The 21446-nt window shown below is 32.3% G+C and overlaps 1 protein-coding gene across 1 annotated transcript; it reads left to right on the top strand.

Moving 5' to 3' along the window:
* The first annotated feature begins 17422 nt into the window (after positions 1–17422).
* Positions 17423–19087, top strand: LOC131076110 (peroxidase 12). The gene is made up of 4 exons (XM_058013159.2): positions 17423–17725; positions 17813–18007; positions 18110–18278; positions 18374–19087. The coding sequence occupies exons 1-4, from the start codon at positions 17483–17485 to the stop codon at positions 18838–18840; spliced, it is 1074 nt and encodes a 357-aa protein (XP_057869142.2). The 5' UTR covers positions 17423–17482; the 3' UTR covers positions 18841–19087.
* The last annotated feature ends 2359 nt before the right edge of the window (positions 19088–21446 follow it).

The following is a 21446-nucleotide window of genomic DNA, read 5'->3' as shown; positions in this document are numbered from 1 at the left end:
TTTAAATAGGGGAATATTCTATTAGGAGTGGATCAATAGCATGTAAAATGATGCCACTTGTAAATGATTGGTAGCTTGTTGCATTGCTTTTCATGTAAAAGGAATATCATGGATAACATCTTTGGAATGTAATGAATTTTCATATAGATTAATGGTATCAGTTTATAGTGTGATTTTTGACTTATGAAATTGTCTCCATTATCTTGTTTTTAGTTTTATATGAACTCAATTTATAAGCTATTTTGAGTTTTTCATTTCAGCCTTCCTGATCTTGTGTTATATGTTTTGTGAATTCTTTCAGGAAAAATTAAAGGGCTTTAAATATATAACTACAATATTGAATACTTGGTATGGATCTGTAGCTATACTTTCATGACTACATATGTGGGTTTTTTAATATAAGGTATTTGTAGATATGATTCCTACTGGTACACATGAGACTATTTGTAGGAATCTATTGCATCTTTATGCTTGGTTGTGTGGTCCAGAAATAGGCACTAGTCTATTCTAAGTATTGTGCATTATTCGAAACAAAAAATCAAATTATCAACATCATTTAATTTAATGTTGCTAGGTGCAAAATTAGGTTAGTCATATCCTTAGTGTTATTCAAGAGGTATGGGATTGATTCTTGAGAATGGTTAAATATAAAGGCTCATTGCTCATAAAATCCGAGAATTATCCACTCTTTGAGGTCTATAATTATTATTGTTTAAAATGAGTTTAGTATATATACAAATATATGAATTAGGAATACCCTTCCGATTTTGGTGGATCTCAAAGTGCAGAAGGTTTGTTTGGCCTTGTTTTGTTGTGTTTTATTGTCCTTAGTCTATGGATGGATTTGAAATAATCAACCTAAATTATCAATCCCATGGTTTAGGTTTTACAATTTCTCTTAGGATGAAGAGTAGCAAGAAAAATCACCAACACAACCATGAACATTTAATGTCATAGGTTGACAATAACATAGTGCTCCATATTTGCAATATAACACACTAGGCCATATTTGCAACAATAAATGGCAAAAAACACAAGAAAATTCTCCATGACAATAATCATATCATGGGTTGACATCAATGACAACACCATATCTACAATAATCTCCCCATCTACTATTGATGACAACACCTACTTTTTGTGCCAAACTCTTACCCCCACGTTTTGACATCAATGGAAAAGGGTAATAGTTCTTCATTATAATTACCAACTCCCCTTGAGTGGTCACCCTCATTAGTCTAGGAAAAATATATGTCTTTAACTGGTCGCCCTTTTCAATATGCACCAACCTATGCATCTAGTTGGAAAAAGGAGTGGCAAAAACCCCTAATTTCAATATGAGATACTCAAATGTGTCTTTTAGAAGATATTTTGTAAAAACAATATGTAACCAAATCCTTTGTAGGTACATATTCCAACTTCACTTCTATCTCTACAACATTTTCCCTTAGAAAGTGATAGTTATGTGCTTTGTTCTAGAATTCATAACTAGATTATTTAAAATATTAATGGTAATTGTATTGTAAAAAAGAATAGGAATGGGCTCATCATTTGGTATCTTGATATCCTTCAAGAGTCACTTCATCCATAATACTTGAGTGCAATAAGATATTGTTTCTATATGCTTTGCTCCTACAATTGATAGGGGTATTAGGTCCTACTTCTTATTGAGTCATGAGACCAATCTACTTCTCAAATAGAGGGCTCCGCCACTGGTAGTTTTTCTATTATCAACACTATGAGACTAATCAACATGAGTATAAGAACTTAAGTAAAAAGCATTACACTTTTAATAGCATACTCTATAGCTTGGAGTGCTTTTTAAATATCTAAAGATTATTTTGATTGCCTTCACATGATTTTGATTTTGATTATCTTTAAATATGACAACCAAACATACCTTAAGAATAATATCAAGTGTAGATGTTATAGATATGGTAATTAACAAATCATAGATCTATATTGAGTCTAATCAGTCTAAGGTGACTCCTTATCTTTGGTCAAATGATAATTTTTTTCCATAGGAGTACTCACTGGTTTGAAATCTTCCACACCAAACTTCTTCAACATCTCTTTAATATATTTATCATGAGAGATAAAGATACCATCATTCAACTAAGGAATTTACAGTCCAAGAAAGAATGATAACGCACGTAGCATAGACATTTCAAATTCCTTATGAACTTCTTTAGTGAATTTCTAACACATTGCTTGATCTCCACTAAATATGATATTGTTAATATACACAACAACAATAAGAATTTTATTATCCTTAATTTTATATATAAAGATTACTATCTACAATTCTTTAATTGTTGCTAGTGTAAGTACTTGTCTAGTCTTGCATACCAAGCCTAGGAACTTATTTGAGTCCATAAAATTCCTTCTTAAGTATTCAAATAATTTTTATGTCTTTATATAGCTAAAATACATCAAGCTTCTAAATATAGACTTCTTCTAGGTCGCCTTTCAAAAATGTAGATTTGAGTCCATTTCATATACCTTAAAGTTCTTGTGAATAGTAAAAGAATGAAAAAAAATTATTGCTTTAATTCTAGCCACCCTAGAAAATGTCTCCTCAGAATCAATTCCTTGAAGTTCTTAATATCCTTTACATACAAGCCTTTCCTTGTTTCTTACAACTTTTCCATTTTCATTCAATTTTTTTTCTAAATACCCACGTTGATCATATTGCATTCTAGTCTGTAGGCTTTGGAACCTATTCCCAAGTATGAGTTTCCTTATTTTGATTCAATTCTTCTTGCATTTCATGTATCCAATCTTCATTCTTTATAGCATCATTAATAGTTCTCTATTATATCTTTGATAGAAAACAAAAATTCACTTGTTTCTAAATGTAGTAACTTTTCTTCTAGTATGCAATTCTTCATTTTTATCTCTAATTATTTTGTCTTCTGAGTGATTCAACATATTTGGCAAGAGTTTTAGGAGGCTTCTCTAGTGTTTCATCAGTTTCATTGGTTTCTTCCTTTTCTTCTATACATGCAAGTTAATCGGATTCTTATCCTTTTGGTTCTTGTGTATTTTTATGTAATCCTTCATCAAATTGGCATTTCTACTTTCAACTATCTTTCTAAATCTCTTGTTGGAGCAACTATATGTGTTATTCCTAGTTGAGTATCCAAGAAAAAAATCTTCACTATATCTAGAACCAAACTTCCTCAAATCTTCTTCATCTCTTTTGATTTAATATTTACTTCCAAGCACTTTGAAATATTTGACAGTGGCTAGTATTCCATGCCATAGCTCATAGTGATTCTTGTCAATATTTTCCCTTAGTTGTCGTCTATTAAGAATATAGACTATGATATCATGTGATGCTTCATTCAAATACATATCAAGTAGATTTTATTTTTCATCATTTTTCTTATTATCTCTTAAATAGTTATATTCTTTATTTCTATTACTTTATTTTGTTGAGGATTTGAAAGAGAAAATAGATGCCTGGTTACTCCATGTTCTTCATTAAAAAATTTAAATTAGTTTGAATTAAACTCACCTTTTCTATCTAATATTAGATAGTTGATTAAAGTATTCATTTCATTTCCAACCATTTATTTGAAAATCTTAAACATGCTAAAAACCCTATTTATCTTTCAATAATTTAATCAAAGTCATCCTAGTGAAATCATAACTAAGCAACATGGAGTAGCTTTTAGCTTGAAGACTCTTTATTCAGGTTGGTCCACACAAGTCAATTTGAATGGGCTCCAAAGGTTTTTTAGAAGATAATTTGTTGGCCTTGAATGTTGTCCTTGTCTACTTCCTAATCTGACATTCTTTACAAAAGGTGTTTATGGGCTTGACAATGTTTACATCATATCTTTGATTCCATGTGTAGAGCTTATCTTTACAATATTCTCAAAGCTAATGTATTTCATTATTTTGTGTCATACCCATTATTCACTTGCTTGTCTTAGAACATAGTTTCTTCCAATATCTTCCTTTAGATTGCATACATTTCTTTTAGTCTTGATTTCTTTTCACACTAATCTTCCAAATCTTTCTTTCTTAATTTCACATACCTTATCATTTAAAATTAGATTATATCTTTTTTTTCTCATTTCACTTACAATAAATAGATTGTTCTTGAGACCTTTAACATAGAGAAAATATTTTGTTTCATTCTTTCCAACAATTGTTGTTGTGCCCTTTCCAAAAATTATTGTATAGGAGTCATCCCCAAATTTGAATGCACCTCCATTCAATTTCTCAAGATTGATAAAATTAATTTTGTCACCTATCATATGGTTAGAACAACCACTATCAAACACCTAATATTTTTCCTCTTTGTTTGCATAGAAGGAATTCCACACAATCATATTTTTTTTTAGTATTACTAATAGCTTATAGAGTGCAAGACATCTAAGTAGGATTAGGATATTTGAAAATGGTCTTCTTAAAAAAAAAATTCAAGGCTAACAATATTATTTTTAACATTTAGGGCAATGAAAATTGTTTCTTCTCTATTTTCATCAAGAGAACTACATTCCCCATCATCTTAGAGTAATAACCTATTTATTTAGAATAGAAACTCCTTTTGGAGTTGTATCTTTTGGAATTATTGTTGCTACTTTCTAATTATTTATGTCTATTTAGAAGCATAATGGCCAAATTCACCATATTTAAAACATTTGAAAGATAACTTACCTTTGTATTTTCCAATGCCCTTCTTTAACTTTCTAACAAAGTTTTCTTCTTCTTCATCAAAGTCATTTCTCTAATCAGATGCTACATTCACCTCTATTTTTCCCACTTTAAACTTATTTTTTTTGTTTTGGATCTTCCTTGTCAGACTCTCTCATTTCTAATAAAGGGAGTGCACCAAATATTTGATCCATTAAAACATTGATTAAATCTCTAGCTCAATCAATTCAACACACTTTAGGACTATAAGGTTTGGGAAGAGCCCTGGGTGTCCTTTTTACTACAATTGGTTCTTTCAATTCCTCCTCAAGACCTTTGATTGCACTAAAAACTTCATCTAGCCGAGGCAAATATCTAGCAATATCCTCATCATTTGGCATTCTTAGGTTTTCAAATTTACCTCTATACATCTGTAGCTTGGCTTGCTTGAGTTTAGTGTCACCTTGATAAATACCACTAAGCTTCTCGTAGAGATATTAAACACTATAGTAGTGCATTACCTTTATAAGATCAATGCCAACTAATACACTAAATATAACATTCATTGTTTTTGCATTTTTTTATATGCCTTTATTTTTATAGGATTAGTTGGAGGATCAAAAGGAGAGCTATAATTGTTCTCAAAATATTTCCAAACACCAAAATTAAATTTTTTTAGATTGGATTCCATCCTATCCCATCAAAAGTGTAGATTGTTCCATCAAATTGAGGTTCATTGTGAGATCCTTTGTTTACCATCATGATTCTTCCTCAAACTACTATTCTTCATCAAAGGAAATTGACTCTTATACTAGTTCTTAGATATATCAAAAAATGGAGATGGGGACATGAATCAATATTTAATTAATCTTAAACACTTCAACACAAACTTAAAACTCTTACTAAAAATAGATCAACATCAATGAATCACATAACCAAAATTGCATAAGACACACTACATCTATGTGGAAAATCCTATAAGGGAAAAACCATGGTGTGCAAGCTCCTTGGATCTACTATCCAAACAAAACCCCACAAAAATATAAACAGAATGACTTTGATTTAGAACTACAACCCAAGGAAGTGGCTAATCACTAAATAACAATTTTATGACTCCAACCAAATGAAATTCACCACTCCCTGATGATTAAAAAATTGACAAAAAGATTATTAACCTAAAATTAGCATGAATAAATGATTAACTTCCACAATAATAACTCAGCATGACCACATTAACTACTTTTGGCTCACTACCTCTAACACACTTTTTGGTCTATTCAAATGTAGCTACCTTTGACTCACTACCTCTAGTAAGAACAAGGCATTTGGTTGCATATTTCTACATAGCATGAAACAACCACACAAATGGCCATGATTTCATCTTTCATTTTATATCTTCTACAAACCTTCAAAAGACTAATCAGGTTGGTCTCAAGATAAGACATGTAGAATCACACCAATTAACCACAAAACACATAAGCCAAGAAAGATAGTATGTTGTGGATTAATGGAAGGTTATAATGGTCCATCACAATACATCTTCCAAAGTGGAATGAATATACAAAATAATAATGCATGCTCAAACAACCTTCTCCTAGTCAACCAAGATGAAATGTGCAGACATGAAACATGCAACAACCAAAAGGTCGGACCAATAACTTCTATAGTGGATGCGAAGTAATTGTGTCCCAAACCAAAGTATAAATAGGATCCAAAACACCTTAGCATGCACCTCCATGCCCACACAAACCATTAAGCATAGGCAAAAATATTCTAGTTCAACAAGACAACTATATACATGTACCATATGAACTTCAAGGATTTTCCTATAACTCTCTTTCACATTATCTTGATAGATAGACCTAGTGCAAATAGATTGAGATTGAACATAGTAACATAGGCAAATTGAAAAACACAGTGTTAAGGTATAAAAATTAGGTTCATGCTTGAGGTACACCAACACAACTAGAACTTGAGGAGAATTAAATTAAAGACACCATTGCTCAAGTCCCCAAAATTGCAAGAGATAATATTGAATTGCAAAGAAGTGGGATATTTTTTGTTTGATGCATCGTGATAAGCAGCAAAATTGTGTTATCTTTTTATGCCTTAGAAACAATGGTGTTGACATTTGTGACCTAAACTCTTAAGATATATATACCACACATCCTCCTTTTACTTACTTCCAAACTAAAAAACCATATGTTCAACTATAGATAAATTTTGTATAACCTCTTGAGCTAGATACACCAAAATTGACACAACATACTTTATTTGTGTCAAGGGATTCTTTGCATCCAATCATGATCTTCAAACCATTATTTGTTTTGAACTTAAAAGTATCACACATTTTGACGTCCAACCATGAAATTCAAAGCCTCAAACATTTTAACATCGAACCATGAACATTTAATGTCATAGGTTGACATCAATGCAATGCTCCATATCTACCACATAACACACTACTCCATATCTAGAACAATAAATGACAATACCATATTTGCAAAATTTTAGTGTAGCATGTATCCAATTTGTAAAAAGGTAAGAGAAATTTCTCTTTACAATCATCTTTTTATGATAATATTTTTGAGACATAACTACTTTTAAAATATGCATGAACTTATTCTTCATCAATATTTTGTAGGAAGATATCTACCACTTAATCCTATATGTTTTTTTTTTCAATTAAAATATTTTGGATCTCTAGTAGTTCATGAACCTAATGGTACTTGATCTCTATATGCTTAGTTCTCACATGAAAGATAAGAGTTTTGAAAACATTGAGATTATTTTGATTGTCATTAAAAGTAACTAGCACATCTTTAATCACTTATCAATGATCCAACATATCTTCTTACCAAACCACGATTTTATGCTTGACCTAATTCAATCTATTATTCTTATAAAAATGCTATTTAAATTCTTGAAAAACCATGTGCTTATTTGATCCAAATGAAATGAAGCTATCTTCCTTATATGTTCCAGACTAAAGAAAGAAAAAAAAAGATTTACCTCAAAATATCTTAACATATATAGTATGTATTTTGTGTCTCTAATTTTTTGTTGTCTCTAATTTTTTGTTGTTGAATGAAAATGACCACCAATATAACAATAAATAATATACTAGGGTGATTGCTGCTAGACTAACTAAAATTTCCAACTAGGATAACATATAGATTTGGCAAATTTAATAGCCTCCATCCTAAAAATTATCAATAATTATTAAGCATGCTTTCAATGTTATCTGAAAAAACCCTATTCTACTCTTGCCAAACTTATTAAGTCAAAAAGTAATGAAGTAACCCAAAATATATCATATTGAACTATGAGAATAATTAGTTGTTCATTTTAGTAATCAAATGAACACATTATTTCTTATCAACATCATATCGTCCACATAGAAATTCTTTATTAAAATATCATAATAAATTATACTAGCACATAGATTAGGTTCCTTTTGCATGTTCTTTTAACCCAACTCATGATGTTAAGCAATCTTCTAGTTTTGTGCATAATGTGTCTAGTTCAAGGATTATGAGAAATTCTTTAGTCAATAAATCAAATGTTTCTCCCCTTCTTTCACAAATTCAAGAAATTTCTACATTAATTTATCCTCAAAATCACCTTATCTAGCTATCTTTACTATTATTTTTATTGTAGGTGGAAAATGTGTTATTAGTTTCAATGATTTTATTTCTTTAACAACCCTTCAATCCAAATACATCACTATAAATCTCAAATTTTATGTCTAAAATGAGTTTAATCCTATTAGTGTACTTCTTAACGATAACTTTCACACTTTTGATAGTTGACATAATTGTCATGTCTAGCTCTTCATGAAAGAATAATATTAATACTACATTATAACTTCCTTATATAAATCATCTTGATTTGTTAATATATGTTTAGATCATGTAACCTGCATATCTTAACTATCAAGATACATGTGTTATCTTCAATGTATCTTAAATATCTACCTTAATTGAAGCATAAAGAAGGACTCTTCTAGCCCATTCAAGCATTGTGGTTTAATAAGAAGGGCTCTTCTAGCCCATTAAATGTATCTTTCTGAATGCCAAATCTGGGTGCCATGTGATTGATTACTTTGTCGTCAGGAGAGAGGTATTCCAAGCCACACCTTGCCATTGAATGGTCATCCAGAATTTTGACAGAGAACAGCTCCTCTCTTTTGTTTATACGAGCTTTGATAAAAGAATTTGTCGCTATGGAATTGGGATATATTTAGTATGCAACTACACTCTGATTGAGGAGGCGTCATTGGTTTGCCAAACTGCAGGATAGGAATTTGAAACTGAAATCTGTCGTGGTTCATGGTCGTCCCTCGTCGCTGGTCACATGGGCGTTGATTACCTGCAGATTGAATTTGTTTTGAACTCTCAACTCTCTTGTTTTTAGCTAGAAAGCTACAGAGGTTCAGACGATTCCTTTTGTATTTTACTGCTTTTGGCAATTCTATAAGGGAAGTTAAGGATAGAAGTAAACCCGTGTCACATGTCTTATATTTACATGTATAGATCTACTATAATGATTTTGGATTATAAAATTAAAATATATACTTGAGATTTAAATTAATCATTAAAATTAAATGACAAAAATTTGAGTCAATTAATTGTTCATAATATAAAGTTTTAAGCCTATTTTATTAATTTCATGAAATTTATGGATTTATATGTGTGATAATTTAGAGACATAAGATTTCCACAATCTATAATGACATTAAAGTGTGTTGTGCTTCTCAATTCAACCGCATAGCATTTACTTGCATCAATGTTTCTAATCATGCTCCATGATCCATCATTATGATGAGAGAGTTGTGGAAAACCAAAAATTCATCCTCATGATGGATCATGGAGTGTAATCTGAAATACTGAAGCAAATAAATGCTATGTGTGATCATTTTTATGTCAAGATCTCGAATCATACTTCATTATACATCAATTTCATTATTTTAGTTAATTATTAAGAATAAAATAATATTCAACAATAAATATTAGTTCTCGCAACATTAATTTCATTCGCTAATCTACTAGAGTTTAGAATGGGAAAATACAGTGGGGGCCTCTAGTGGGCTTCCCCACCCTCTGGGCATGATTTGATTATTTTCCACAAGGAAAAGTCTCTAAGTTCTCTAAAGGAAAAGCATGTGGGTTCCCCTAAAAATTGGCCTTGTGATTTAGGCTCTTTTTTTGAGGAGGAGGACAAAGTCTCATTTGTTGACAAGTTGCTAGGAGGCAAATCTCAGTTAGATAAGGGTAAAGATTTGAATATCTTGGAGACTTTGAGTATGGTATGGGGCCTCGAGATTGATGTTCCAAATGATTTTATGAATGGTGCAATCATAAAGTTGCAATCATATTGGTTAGAATAGAAGTTGGCATGATTTGGTGTGGAAATTGGAAGGAAGTGTTAAAATTATTGCTATGACTAATGGTCTTTTCTTTTTTAGTTTTGTTAACCGCGAGGATTTGATCAAAGTTCTTACAGGAGGCCCTTGGGCCTATGGTGCTCATTTTAATTTTTTATCTAACTACAGCTAGAAGCTAGGGTTCGACTTTCTATGGATCTGAGATCTATAACCCCAACTTTCATATGTCTCCTTGGCTTAACTCTAGAGTCTTGGAAGCAAAGGATTTTCTTGGGAATAGTGAATACCTTTAGTCACCTCTTGGCTATAGACCAAGTGAGTTTGCAAAAATATTGACTAATTTTTTCCCATCTTTGAGTCAATGTCCCAGTTAAAATGGTTCTCCCTAGTTGTTTTGTACTTTGAAACCAAAGTTTGGATCATGGAATCAACCAATTGAATATTATAATACCATTGTGTTCTATCAAAATTATAGAGACTTGGTCATCTGAGTTTGGATTTTAGAAGATATCCTTTTAGAAGGATTCAACCTACTAAGAGAACAAGTTTGAAACCTTAGAATGACCCTAGCTAGGTGGTTGTGAGGAATCAAAAAATAGATACTATGAAGGCAGTATCTAGAATTGTATAATGAGGAACAAGAGATAAGGATCCAATGGTCAAAATTGGCAAAAGAATGGGAGGTTTTATAGAAACAAAATTCACAAGTGCAATGGTTAACTAAGGGTGACAAACTACAAACAAAATCACCAATCCACTATGAAGCGTAGGAGGAGGAATGAAATTTGAAGTCTCTAAAAGGATGATTGTCTAGTGGTCTTATACAAGAAGGAGATTGTTGAGGTTGTTGTTTCTTTCTTTGCTGACTTCTACAATATGAATGTGTATCCATTGATGAATTTTGTTGATCTTCTAGAGGTAATCACAAAGATAATAAGTACCAAAGATCTAAACAACTTGGAGAAACCTATTTCTATTTAGGAACTGAAAGATATGGTTTTTTCCTTTGGATCTTATAAATCTTGTAGACCGGATGGATTCCCACCTTCTTTCTTTTTGGAGTATTGGGATGTGCTACCTACTAATCTTTATAATATTGTTTGGTATTTTTCTTGACGAGGTAAATTTCTGAAGTAAGTGAACTCTTCTTTTATTGCTTTAATCCTAAAATTTTATAATACCACTTCTATGGATGACTATAGATCTATAATCTTGTTTAATACTTTATACAAGATTATCTCTGAGTTGTTGGTGAACAATATTAAACTTGTTCTTGATAAGATGATCTCATATAATCAAAAAGGATTTGTGAAAGGAAGGCATATTTTTTATGCAACCCTAACTACAGATGAATTAATTCATTAATCAAAACTAAATAAAAAAATCTAGTATGATGTTAAAACTTGATATCTCCAAGGCATATGATACAACTTCTTGGCCTTTCTTAATTGAGGTGCTTAAAAAATGGAGTCAAAGGAATATTTTTGAGAATTTTGATAGAATGTATATCTACCCCCTCCTATTTTGTGTTGGTCAATGGTTCTCCTAGTGTTTAAGTACTTATCTTGTGACATAGGTCTCAAACAAGGTGACCCTATATCCCCTTATCTTTTCATAATTATTGTGGAAGTGTTGGGAATACATATTTTGAAATACCTTCATCTCAAATTGCTAAAAGGGGTTAAAGTTGCCTCATCCTTGGCCCTATCCTCTCATCAATAGTTTGTGGATGACACCATCATCTTTGGTGAAGCCTTTATACTTGCAAATTGGGATAAGGAGCACCTATCTAAGAAGTTTGGGGGCCTTGTGATAAGAAAGATTAAATTATTTAACAAAGCCCTTTTGGACAAAATTAGTTGGAATATTGTTGACAGGACCAAAGATTGGCTAAATATCATAAAAGAAAATATTTTAGTAGTGGGCATCCTAGTTACTTCCTTACCAATGTTGATTTGTCTTATGGTTCTTCTATTTGAAACAAGTTATTAAAGGCCAAAAATATTGTTAGAGAAGGAATAAGGAAGCTTGTAAGGAATGGAAAGGAAACCATGTTTTAGGAGGAGGTGTAGGAGAAGGAAGTGGTTCCTTCTTCAGTTAATTACCTAAGCCTCTTAAGATAGCTTTTGGTTAGCTTAAATGGGAAGTTTATTTTTTACTATGTTAATTAGGAAGGAGGAAAACCTACTTGGAAGAATTTTGGACAAGAATTGTTTGGTTATAGAAGACTTAGAGGAGGTAACCCATATATATGGGAGATTGATTCGAATGTTCAACATCTAGAATTAGGATAATATAGCTTCTTAATTCATGAAAAAGAAGATAAATTCTCCTTAATAGTCTTCCAAATAGTGAATTTTCTTGATGAGAGGAAGTTAAAACACATTAGCATTCATCAACCACAACATTATACTATGTAAAGACTCAAAAAGAGTAGTTAACTATTTTCTAAAGTATTTGAATAAAGGGGAAACACCTAATGTTGTGGCTACCACTTAAGTGTTAATGCTACCATTATTCTTGATGAAACCTTTATTTTTCTTGAACTTCATAAATAATTGTTTAGCACTCTTATTCTTGTCAACTAGATCCATTGAAAAGGATGATTCAAAATGACTCACTTGAAGCTGATAATTATGAAGCACTATGCACAATTTCATAAAAGAAGTAAACTCAAAAAATAGAAGCTTATCTCCAATATCATTTTTTAAATTGGCAGTAAAAATTAAAAAAACATCATGATCAGACACATGATAAACAATTTGTGAATGCAAATGTTTATATCTATAAATTAATAACATAGATCACTTTTTTTTAACTCCTTGTTTATAATGAATCAAATCAGTCCAAGTAATCTTAGGAAAAATGGTATTTTGAAATGATGAATGAAATCATTAGGTATTTGTTTCAAAAGAAGTAATGGAATAAGGAGATGAACAAAACCATTACAAGACTTTATCTCTGAAGGTTTGAGAAAATATTTATTCCATGAGTCTTTGATCATGACAGAAATCACTACACAAGTTTTGAAATGTCTTCACATGAGTCAAGGGATCACCTTTTCCATTGTATAAATCAAATTGAGGAATTTCCATATGCTTAGGAGGAACTACATGGACAATGCCATCGAACAAGGTCTCACCACATCAAACGTGGGAACATTAAATTTAGATTGAGTTATGCAAGCCAACTGGTGTTGTGAGGATGTAACAATTTAAGATAGGTTACTGATATTTTTTTCAATAGATGGATTGAAATTGGACATATTGGATTGTGATGGAGGAGTGATATTATTGTAGGAAGGTGGGGGTTGAGAATAAGGAGGGTGAATATTATGATATGTTGGTATGGGAGATGATTGTGAAACAAATGGAAGACTCACAAAAGGAGGTCTATAAGAATTTTGATTAATAGGATTTTACCCATGACTAATATGTGTAGGATTAATATTTTGTGTGGAAGTAGTCAAGATAGAATATGTGAATGTATTCACACTAGGTAAGAATGTATGCATAGAAATGGAATGATTAACTTGGCTAGGAGGTTGAGAGTAGCCAAGGACTTCAACACAACTTTTGATTAACATAATATTAGTATCAACAATATGAGCAAGGCCACACAACAAATCTACACCTATCTTATCACTTTGCACCATTATTTTCAATCCTTCAATCAAGGGGATTTCCTCACTATCTGGGTATTATTGACCCATCCATTGTTGAAGATTCTCAAACTTATTATCAATCTTCTCTAATTGGTCAATAGTAACCCTAGTTAGTGATTCATCCACATCATGAGAAGTATGAGGAGAATGGAGATATGTGAGAGGAAGTACCAACATTCACATGGAATAAGTTATCCAATTGAGGCTCCTTATCCTTAGTATTTAAACCTTGGGAAATCCTAAGTCTATAACCTCTTCTCACTGGAATATTGTATTTAGGACTAAGGGTAACAACATGAACAAAGGGGAAAATTAAAGGCAAAGATTGAAAATTAATGATTTAAGAAATGAAATTAATTTGTAAAATGATTGATAAGCCAATGAATTAAATAATGTGAATTATGAATTTGAACACTAGATGTATCTAAATACGAACATAACATGTCATAAAAATTAGATCTGAAAATACATTTGATCAATTATATAACACACAAGTCAATTTTAGAAGAATAAATTAGGATTATTATAAAATGAACCTCTAAATTAATGTAAGCCAATTTCATATATGATCTATGAGTGCAAATAACAATATTTAAGAGCATACAAATCAGATCTAAGACAATGAATCAGAAATAAGCATGAAGCACATCAAGTTCACCAAAATGTTGTGGTGCTAGAAGTTAGGGTTTCACCAATTAAGATAACAAAACCACTAATGTTACCTAAGAGGTCATTACATTAAAAGAGGAGGGTAAATCCAATAGGTCTAGCCATAATTTAATTGGGAAAATATCAGCTAAGAATACTAATCAAATTAACCAATTTGTTGTCCCCAATTTTGAGTTGAAATTTGGATTTAAAATTTAGTGTTTAGGATGGAGCAATGGATAATTGGGATGAAATAAAAATAACATATTGGAACAAGTATTAGACAAAGCCATAGACATGAATCTGAGTAGAAGAAGAGAATAAAAAGAATTCCTAAAAGTTCAGGTTGATTCTTGAGGACCGGCAAGGTGGGTTACCTAAGTCCTTTAACTCTAAGGCAAACACATAGGATTTATTCTAGATCAAGGAGACATAATAGACTCACTTTCAAAATCTTGGCCAAAATTCTTAGGATTGAGAAAGTGGATTGCCCCGATCATCCACTTTTGGCTTTGTCAAAAATTGAACCTATTTGTCATTGTCAACTCTATTAGAATCTCTAATTACAGCTCCTGAGTCGATTCCCTTCACATAGAAAGAGAGAAAAATATTGTGGATAGGTGTTTTCCTTGGGTCAAACCCTAGTTTAGGAAGCAAACTTGAAATTGAAATATTAATTCTAATGGAAATTTAAGCAAGATGATTTCTTTTTTGGGAAAGGCTAGATTTAGCAATTAAATTCTTGTAATTTTAATGTATACCTTGATGAAGCTTGCTTAAATCCTCACACAAGGGTCCTAGGATGTCATGTAGAATTTCTTCATTGAAGGTTGATCATGGATGCCATCTTAAATGCTTGAAATTGACTTCACTTCTTCTTCAATGCTTGATTTCTTGCTCACTTGAATTGAATTTTCTAGAGTACGATTGAGATTATTAGAAAGCTTAGGTCGCAAATGAGAGCCTCGATAGACCAACTTTTATATCTGATTGCCCAAAAACTTTTTCAATTTTCAAAGTGTATCTAATTTCCCACTCACTTGATTTGACCATTGTGACGGCCAAATTTGGGTCCTAATTGAGAGGACCAAGGCATTGTGGTGCCCTGGTCCTAAGAATCAGGACTTAGCTTCTGGGAAAAGATAGGAGAGATGGTGAAAATGTAAGCTTGTAGGGTGGTGTGAGAAAAATTAAAATAGTCATTGGGCATCAACAAATGAAGCAGCAAGGTGAGGTCTAGGTGAGGATGAAATTGTATGCAGATATAATTTATGATGCTACAAGTATGTTTTATTTGAATCATCTACTTTTACCATCAAAATGATTGAAAACATCAAACCACTTCATAAATATCCTCTATAAGTGCTTGTTGGTTAAGAACAATACTTGGTCATTGGTTGTATGCCCTCTTCTTCCACTTGATCATCTTTTTTAAATAAGGAATTTATGCTCTTGATCAAGGAAATTCTTACTACTCAACTAAACTAGGGAACTATGCATATAAACATAAATTTCATCATTTCTAATATATCTACATCATTACTATTTTGGTACGTTGGAAAACTAATAGTGATTTTGATATACTTTTAGAACACCTTGCATATCCTTGGAGCTGAAACCTCTATTGGGAATGCTAATTATTCTTTCATATAGGGTCAATCAATAATCTTAAAACATGCATGCCTATTAAATATTAGTGGGTGTTCAAATATGAATGTACTAGAGCATACAACTATGCTTATGATTAACGTGCCACTATAGCCTAATGCTTTGCCATATACTATCTCATAGAAGTTAATATAAGTTAGCCTTCTTTATACCCCTCAATTTTGTAGCGTGTCTCTAAATAATACATATACTAGGATAGATATTATAGATCTAGGATAGGTATTATAGATATAGTTACCACCTATTAGATTAAGTTGTTATAACCTTTTCAATGCGCTATGCAAGCAAGTCTGGCATCTAGAATTGCTATCAATATACATAGACATGTGCAAAAAGACAAATATAGACACCAGTTTCAAAGATCTAAAACATTTATAAATGCATAATTGAAACAAAAAAGCATGTTTAAGATTTGAAACAATACATAATGGAGAAAACACGCATCAACTGAGAAAACTTGTCATTAAATAATATGCACAAAAGAGGAATAAAATATGTATGTTATGCACAATATCATAGTGCTTGCTTTTATTTTGTTCTTTGAAACATGCTATTATTTCATTCCCAAGACATTGTAGAGCATAGGTCACATAAAGAAACTACTTTCACAACACTAAAACTTTGTTGTTTTCATAGTGATATTCACGTGTATTTGGATTAGAAATTGTACATGACATTTTCTCTCTATTTGGATTAGGATGAGAATTTGTACACTTGTGTACATTTTAAAGTTTCAATTGTGTTTAATATAATAATCATGTTTGATGTATTTATAAAATAAAATCAGAAGACTGCATCAACTTAAATTATTAAATGTGAAGACATGTGCATAATATTTTATTTTAGTAGCATAATACTCAACAATGTAATTTTTATTTGTACTAAATTAGATTAACTTATGTACTATATGCACCTAAGTTTTGACTGCTATTATTTGTACTTTTGTATAAGATGATAACTAATTATACTCATTTTTATATATTAATGACACATTTTAGATTAAATAATAATTCAGATCTTTTTAAACATTTATTTGATATTTTTATATTGCTATAAGATTAGAAACCCCCCTATTTATTGTTTTCTTCAACTTTTAGATTTCTTAAACATTTCCTTGTGCTCTGCAAAAGTTTGTCGGAACTGCCCATTCTATCCATTTTCCTCTTACCAACTCCCTGCCATGATACGGCATCCTTGACTAGTCGTACCGACGGCTACTTTCTTTGAACATTAAATAACATTCATTATGGCACCATAGCAATACGGTACATAGTGTTTCATCGAACTCCTCACATGACCCAGTCAGCACTGTTGAATGCGTTCCCCTCTAACTACCCACTATACTTACCAAAAATGTTATAAAATGATCGTCCGACTATGTCATTCCGTGTAGCCTCTGGCATCCTAGCAATTATTCTGTAAGGGCACGAGAAGTAACTCACATAGAGTGGTGTAGAACTGTAGCAAAAATGGGAATTACAGTAATATCTGCCATATTCATGTGCATTTTTATGCACTCTAGCGGCGCTTTCTCTGTGAAGGAGCTGGCTGATCTACCACAGCCGGTGAATGGGCTGTCCTGGACGTTCTACGGTAGAAGCTGCCCCAACTTGGAGTCGATTGTGAAGGAGCGCATCGAATTTTATTTGAAGAAAGATATCACCCAGGCAGCCGGATTGCTGAGACTTCATTTCCATGATTGTTTTGTGCAGGTACCTATACTGCTCTATTTTTATGTTTTAATTCTACTCTTTATTTTTGGTACAAAAATAGTTTGTGATGGACCGGTTTTATGACAGGGTTGCGATGCATCCGTATTATTAGACGGATCAGCCAGTGGGCCAAGCGAGAAGGATGCTATACCAAACTTAACCCTGAGGGCCCAAGCATTTGCCATTATCAATGACATCAAAAAGAGGGCGGAATCTTCCTGCAAGGGAACTGTCTCCTGCTCAGACATTTTAGCTCTTGCCGCTCGTGACTCCGTCACCAAGGTTAGCTTCTTTTTCTTTCCATAATACAATTCCTGCTCAGTGTACAAATCCTTATTCCGCTGAGGTTATTTAATTGCACTAATAATCCCATGTGAGACTTAGGCTGGAGGACCCTTTTATCCTGTACCGTTGGGTAGAAAAGACGGGTTGAACTTTGCAACCCAACAAGCAACTCTTGACAGCTTACCTCCTCCAACATCAAATGTTACGGGACTGATGAGTGTTTTAAGCAAGCTGGGGCTGGATTTGAAGGACCTTGTGGCGCTATCAGGTCATACATTTAAACATGTAATTACAAATTTTCAGAAACTACTAATTTTTATGACCTACTATAACGTTTGTTATGTACATTAAATGATGATACAGGAGGACACACCATTGGTATTGGGCACTGCTCGTCTTTCACTAGCCGTCTGTACCCAGCTCAGGATTCCACTTTGGAGAGAAACTTCGCCAACGACCTGAAAAAAACTTGCCCGAAAAGCGATACAGACAACTTTACCGACTTGGATCTGAGGTCTCCAAACGCATTCGACAACAAGTACTATGTGGATCTGATGAACAAGCAAACTCTTTTCACCTCTGACCAGACGCTTTACACTGACCCCAGAACTCGTGACATTGTGAAAAGCTTTGCAGTTGACCAGAATTTGTTCTTCGACAACTTTGTTGCGTCGATGATCAAGATGGGACAGCTCAACGTTTTGACTGGAAATAGAGGCCAGATTCGCAGAAGCTGCAATGTTCGCAATCCCACTGCTGCGTATTCTTACGAACACCCATCAATCCAGTCTTCAGAAAACTCGGAACAATCGTTATCTACCTCCCTGTAATCCTTCTGTCATGTTACGCCTACCCATCAGCCCAATCTGTCCCATAATTATGAATAATCTATGCAATGCCCCTTTTAGTGCAATATTTCAGTAATATGTCTTTACGTGTAGCTGTCGGAGTTATGACAATAAGAGCAACTCTTTTGAACGAGTTCTCCACGGATGATCTTGATTGCGTCTGTTTGTGATTAGCGAGATCATTTGTATGTTTTGAAAAAGTGACGAGAATGATACCACGGTCCATTCAAATCACCCTCAACTTGTTTTCTTTTTCAGTAACTGATCTCATATCAATATAATTTTGTTGGACGGAATAAAGTCTCTCTAACATACAATCTTAACATAATTTATTATTTTAAGATTTAAATGAATGTAGAAAGTACATTTAAAAAAAAAAAAATATTGGATGTAATAGTTTTTTGATTCAAGGGACTTCAATGGGAGTTTGAATCTTGGTGGTCACAACATCAATATCACTTAACCAATATATTATGGGAAGAACCAAAATAAAAGTAAAAATTATATGTATGTAAATTTGACATTTTTTAATAAATGTAAATTTTCATGTATGTATATTATATATGTTAAACTTTGATACCTTTTTTTGTATTTGTTCAAATTATATGTTTTCAATTGTATTATTGGAGTTTCCTAGATAAAGATGGCTTTCCCTTTGGTCAAACTCTTAGAAAATCGAGTTTAGTTACTTTTGGAAATATTGAAAGCAAGTAGTGATCTAGAGAATATCCTAGATGTTGGTGCAAGCATGCGATGTAGTATGATTCTCTCCTTTTTTAATTCTAGTTGCTCTCATCTAATGATTTGAAACGAATTAGACTTAATTCGCAAATACAACTTCTATTATGTTAAGTGAAACATTTCACACTTTTAGTTGACACACAATGATTAAAGAAAAGGGTTAGGTCAATGCTAGCTTTAAATTTAAGAGTTCTAAAGTTCATAAAGCACAAAATTTATCTTATTCAATTCAATAAATTGTATATATGAACCTAGGTATGCAATGAAAAAATTGAGGATTTAAATTAATTAATAGGAATGATTGTAGATGGAATTAATTTTCATTAAATAAAAATTAATGAAGTCTCAATGCCTAGAACGAACGTGAACTTTAATGTCTGTAATGTAAATATATCATACATTGTCTTAGTATGTTCAAGATTATTTATATTGTAAAATATTCACATTCTAAATTTTCTTCAAAGGATGTGTAAAATGAGTTTAGAAAGGAATAGTCTAGATTTAAAAAATATTCAAACATGTTAATATCTATTAGAGTTGATTGCTCAACCCCATAGCTCCCAAAGATCACCTGTAGTCAAGCACCTGTAACAAAACAAGAGATAAGAAAATAACTATGGAGGTCAAAAAATGATTGATCCAGAAAGATAAATCATATTGATTATCTAATGATTGAATGAATATACAATGTACACTAGTGTGGTTAAAGAAAGCACAAAGCTAAATTTAGGAGAAATAAAGTGCAAGCATAAGGAGATAAAATAAAGTTCAACTCTAGCTAAACTAGGTGCACAACTAAAATAAGCACTCCTAAGTGAACTCAAGCAAAAAAGAAAGAAAAAGAATAACTAGTTGTGATAAAATAACCAATAGTTAAATATGTTCTAACACACCCCCTTAAGTGAAACTTAGGGTGATTGGAAAAACTCTAAATGCATGAATGCAAAAATGGGTCTCAGCAACAAAAGCCCTGATTAGGTACCCATGTACAAATGAATGAATTTTTTCTAAGTGGCAAAAAGGAGAAAAACCACATGGAAGAAAACCCATTTGCAAAAGCGAGAGATGCAATGCATGGAAAGAAACATGAACTATTGAAAAAGAAATGGACTAAGAAGTCTCCAAGAAAATAATGTCCGAAAAGAATAAGAACATGAAGAACATCCTTGAATTGATAACTACTATAGTTGATAAGTAGGAGGTATTTTCCATAGCAAGTCAAACTATGATATTGCTATTAGGGTTCAACTGTGTAGTTTTTGAATCAAACTCATTGACCCATTTTGAGTCAAACTCATTGACCCATGAAACATGGGTCAATGAGTTTGACTCAAAAACTACACAGTTGAACCCTGATAGCAATATCATAACTACTATAGTGTTGAATAAAAAACCTCCTCTAAAACCAAGATGATGATCAAGATCAAGAAGACAACAATCTACATCAGTTCCCCCAATGACACTACTCAAACAATCAGATGGCAAACAAATGCAAAACATTTGTCAGTCGAAGATACAGATGGCACATGAATCTGCACGAGTGACCCCAATTACACTACTCAACTAGACAAGAAAAAATTTATAGTTGAAAATACAAGTGCTAGTAGTCTAAAGAACATTGATCAATAAAAGATGGATGGTCACCTCCAAGATGAAACCAAGGAAGTATTAGCATGAACATAGAAAGCCCCCATAATGGTGACAAGGGAGAGGCATGACAGATCCACTAAGACTATGTCACCATGAAGTGCATGGAGGAGAATCTGAATGTGCTCAAGAAAGTACCTACAAATGAAAAAGGGTATGCAACAGATGCACACATGCATGGGAAAAGAATCACTAGGATT

This window comes from Cryptomeria japonica, chromosome 10, assembly GCF_030272615.1.
Source record: "Cryptomeria japonica chromosome 10, Sugi_1.0, whole genome shotgun sequence".
Classification (NCBI taxonomy): Eukaryota; Viridiplantae; Streptophyta; class Pinopsida; order Cupressales; family Cupressaceae; genus Cryptomeria; species Cryptomeria japonica.
The sequence above is the reverse complement of the archived record's forward strand: the minus strand, read 5'-3'. Positions and strand labels throughout refer to the sequence as shown.

What these genes read in the sequence shown, in the direction of transcription:
- LOC131076110 (XM_058013159.2), top strand. Translation starts at nt 17,483, where the DNA reads ATGGGAATTACAGTAATATCTGCCATATTCATGTGCATTTTTATGCAC. An exon ending in TCCATGATTGTTTTGTGCAG is followed by an intron (nt 17,726 to 17,812) that starts GTACCTATACTG and finishes GTTTTATGACAG; the next exon opens with GGTTGCGATGCATCCGTATT. An exon ending in CTCGTGACTCCGTCACCAAG is followed by an intron (nt 18,008 to 18,109) that starts GTTAGCTTCTTT and finishes TGTGAGACTTAG; the next exon opens with GCTGGAGGACCCTTTTATCC.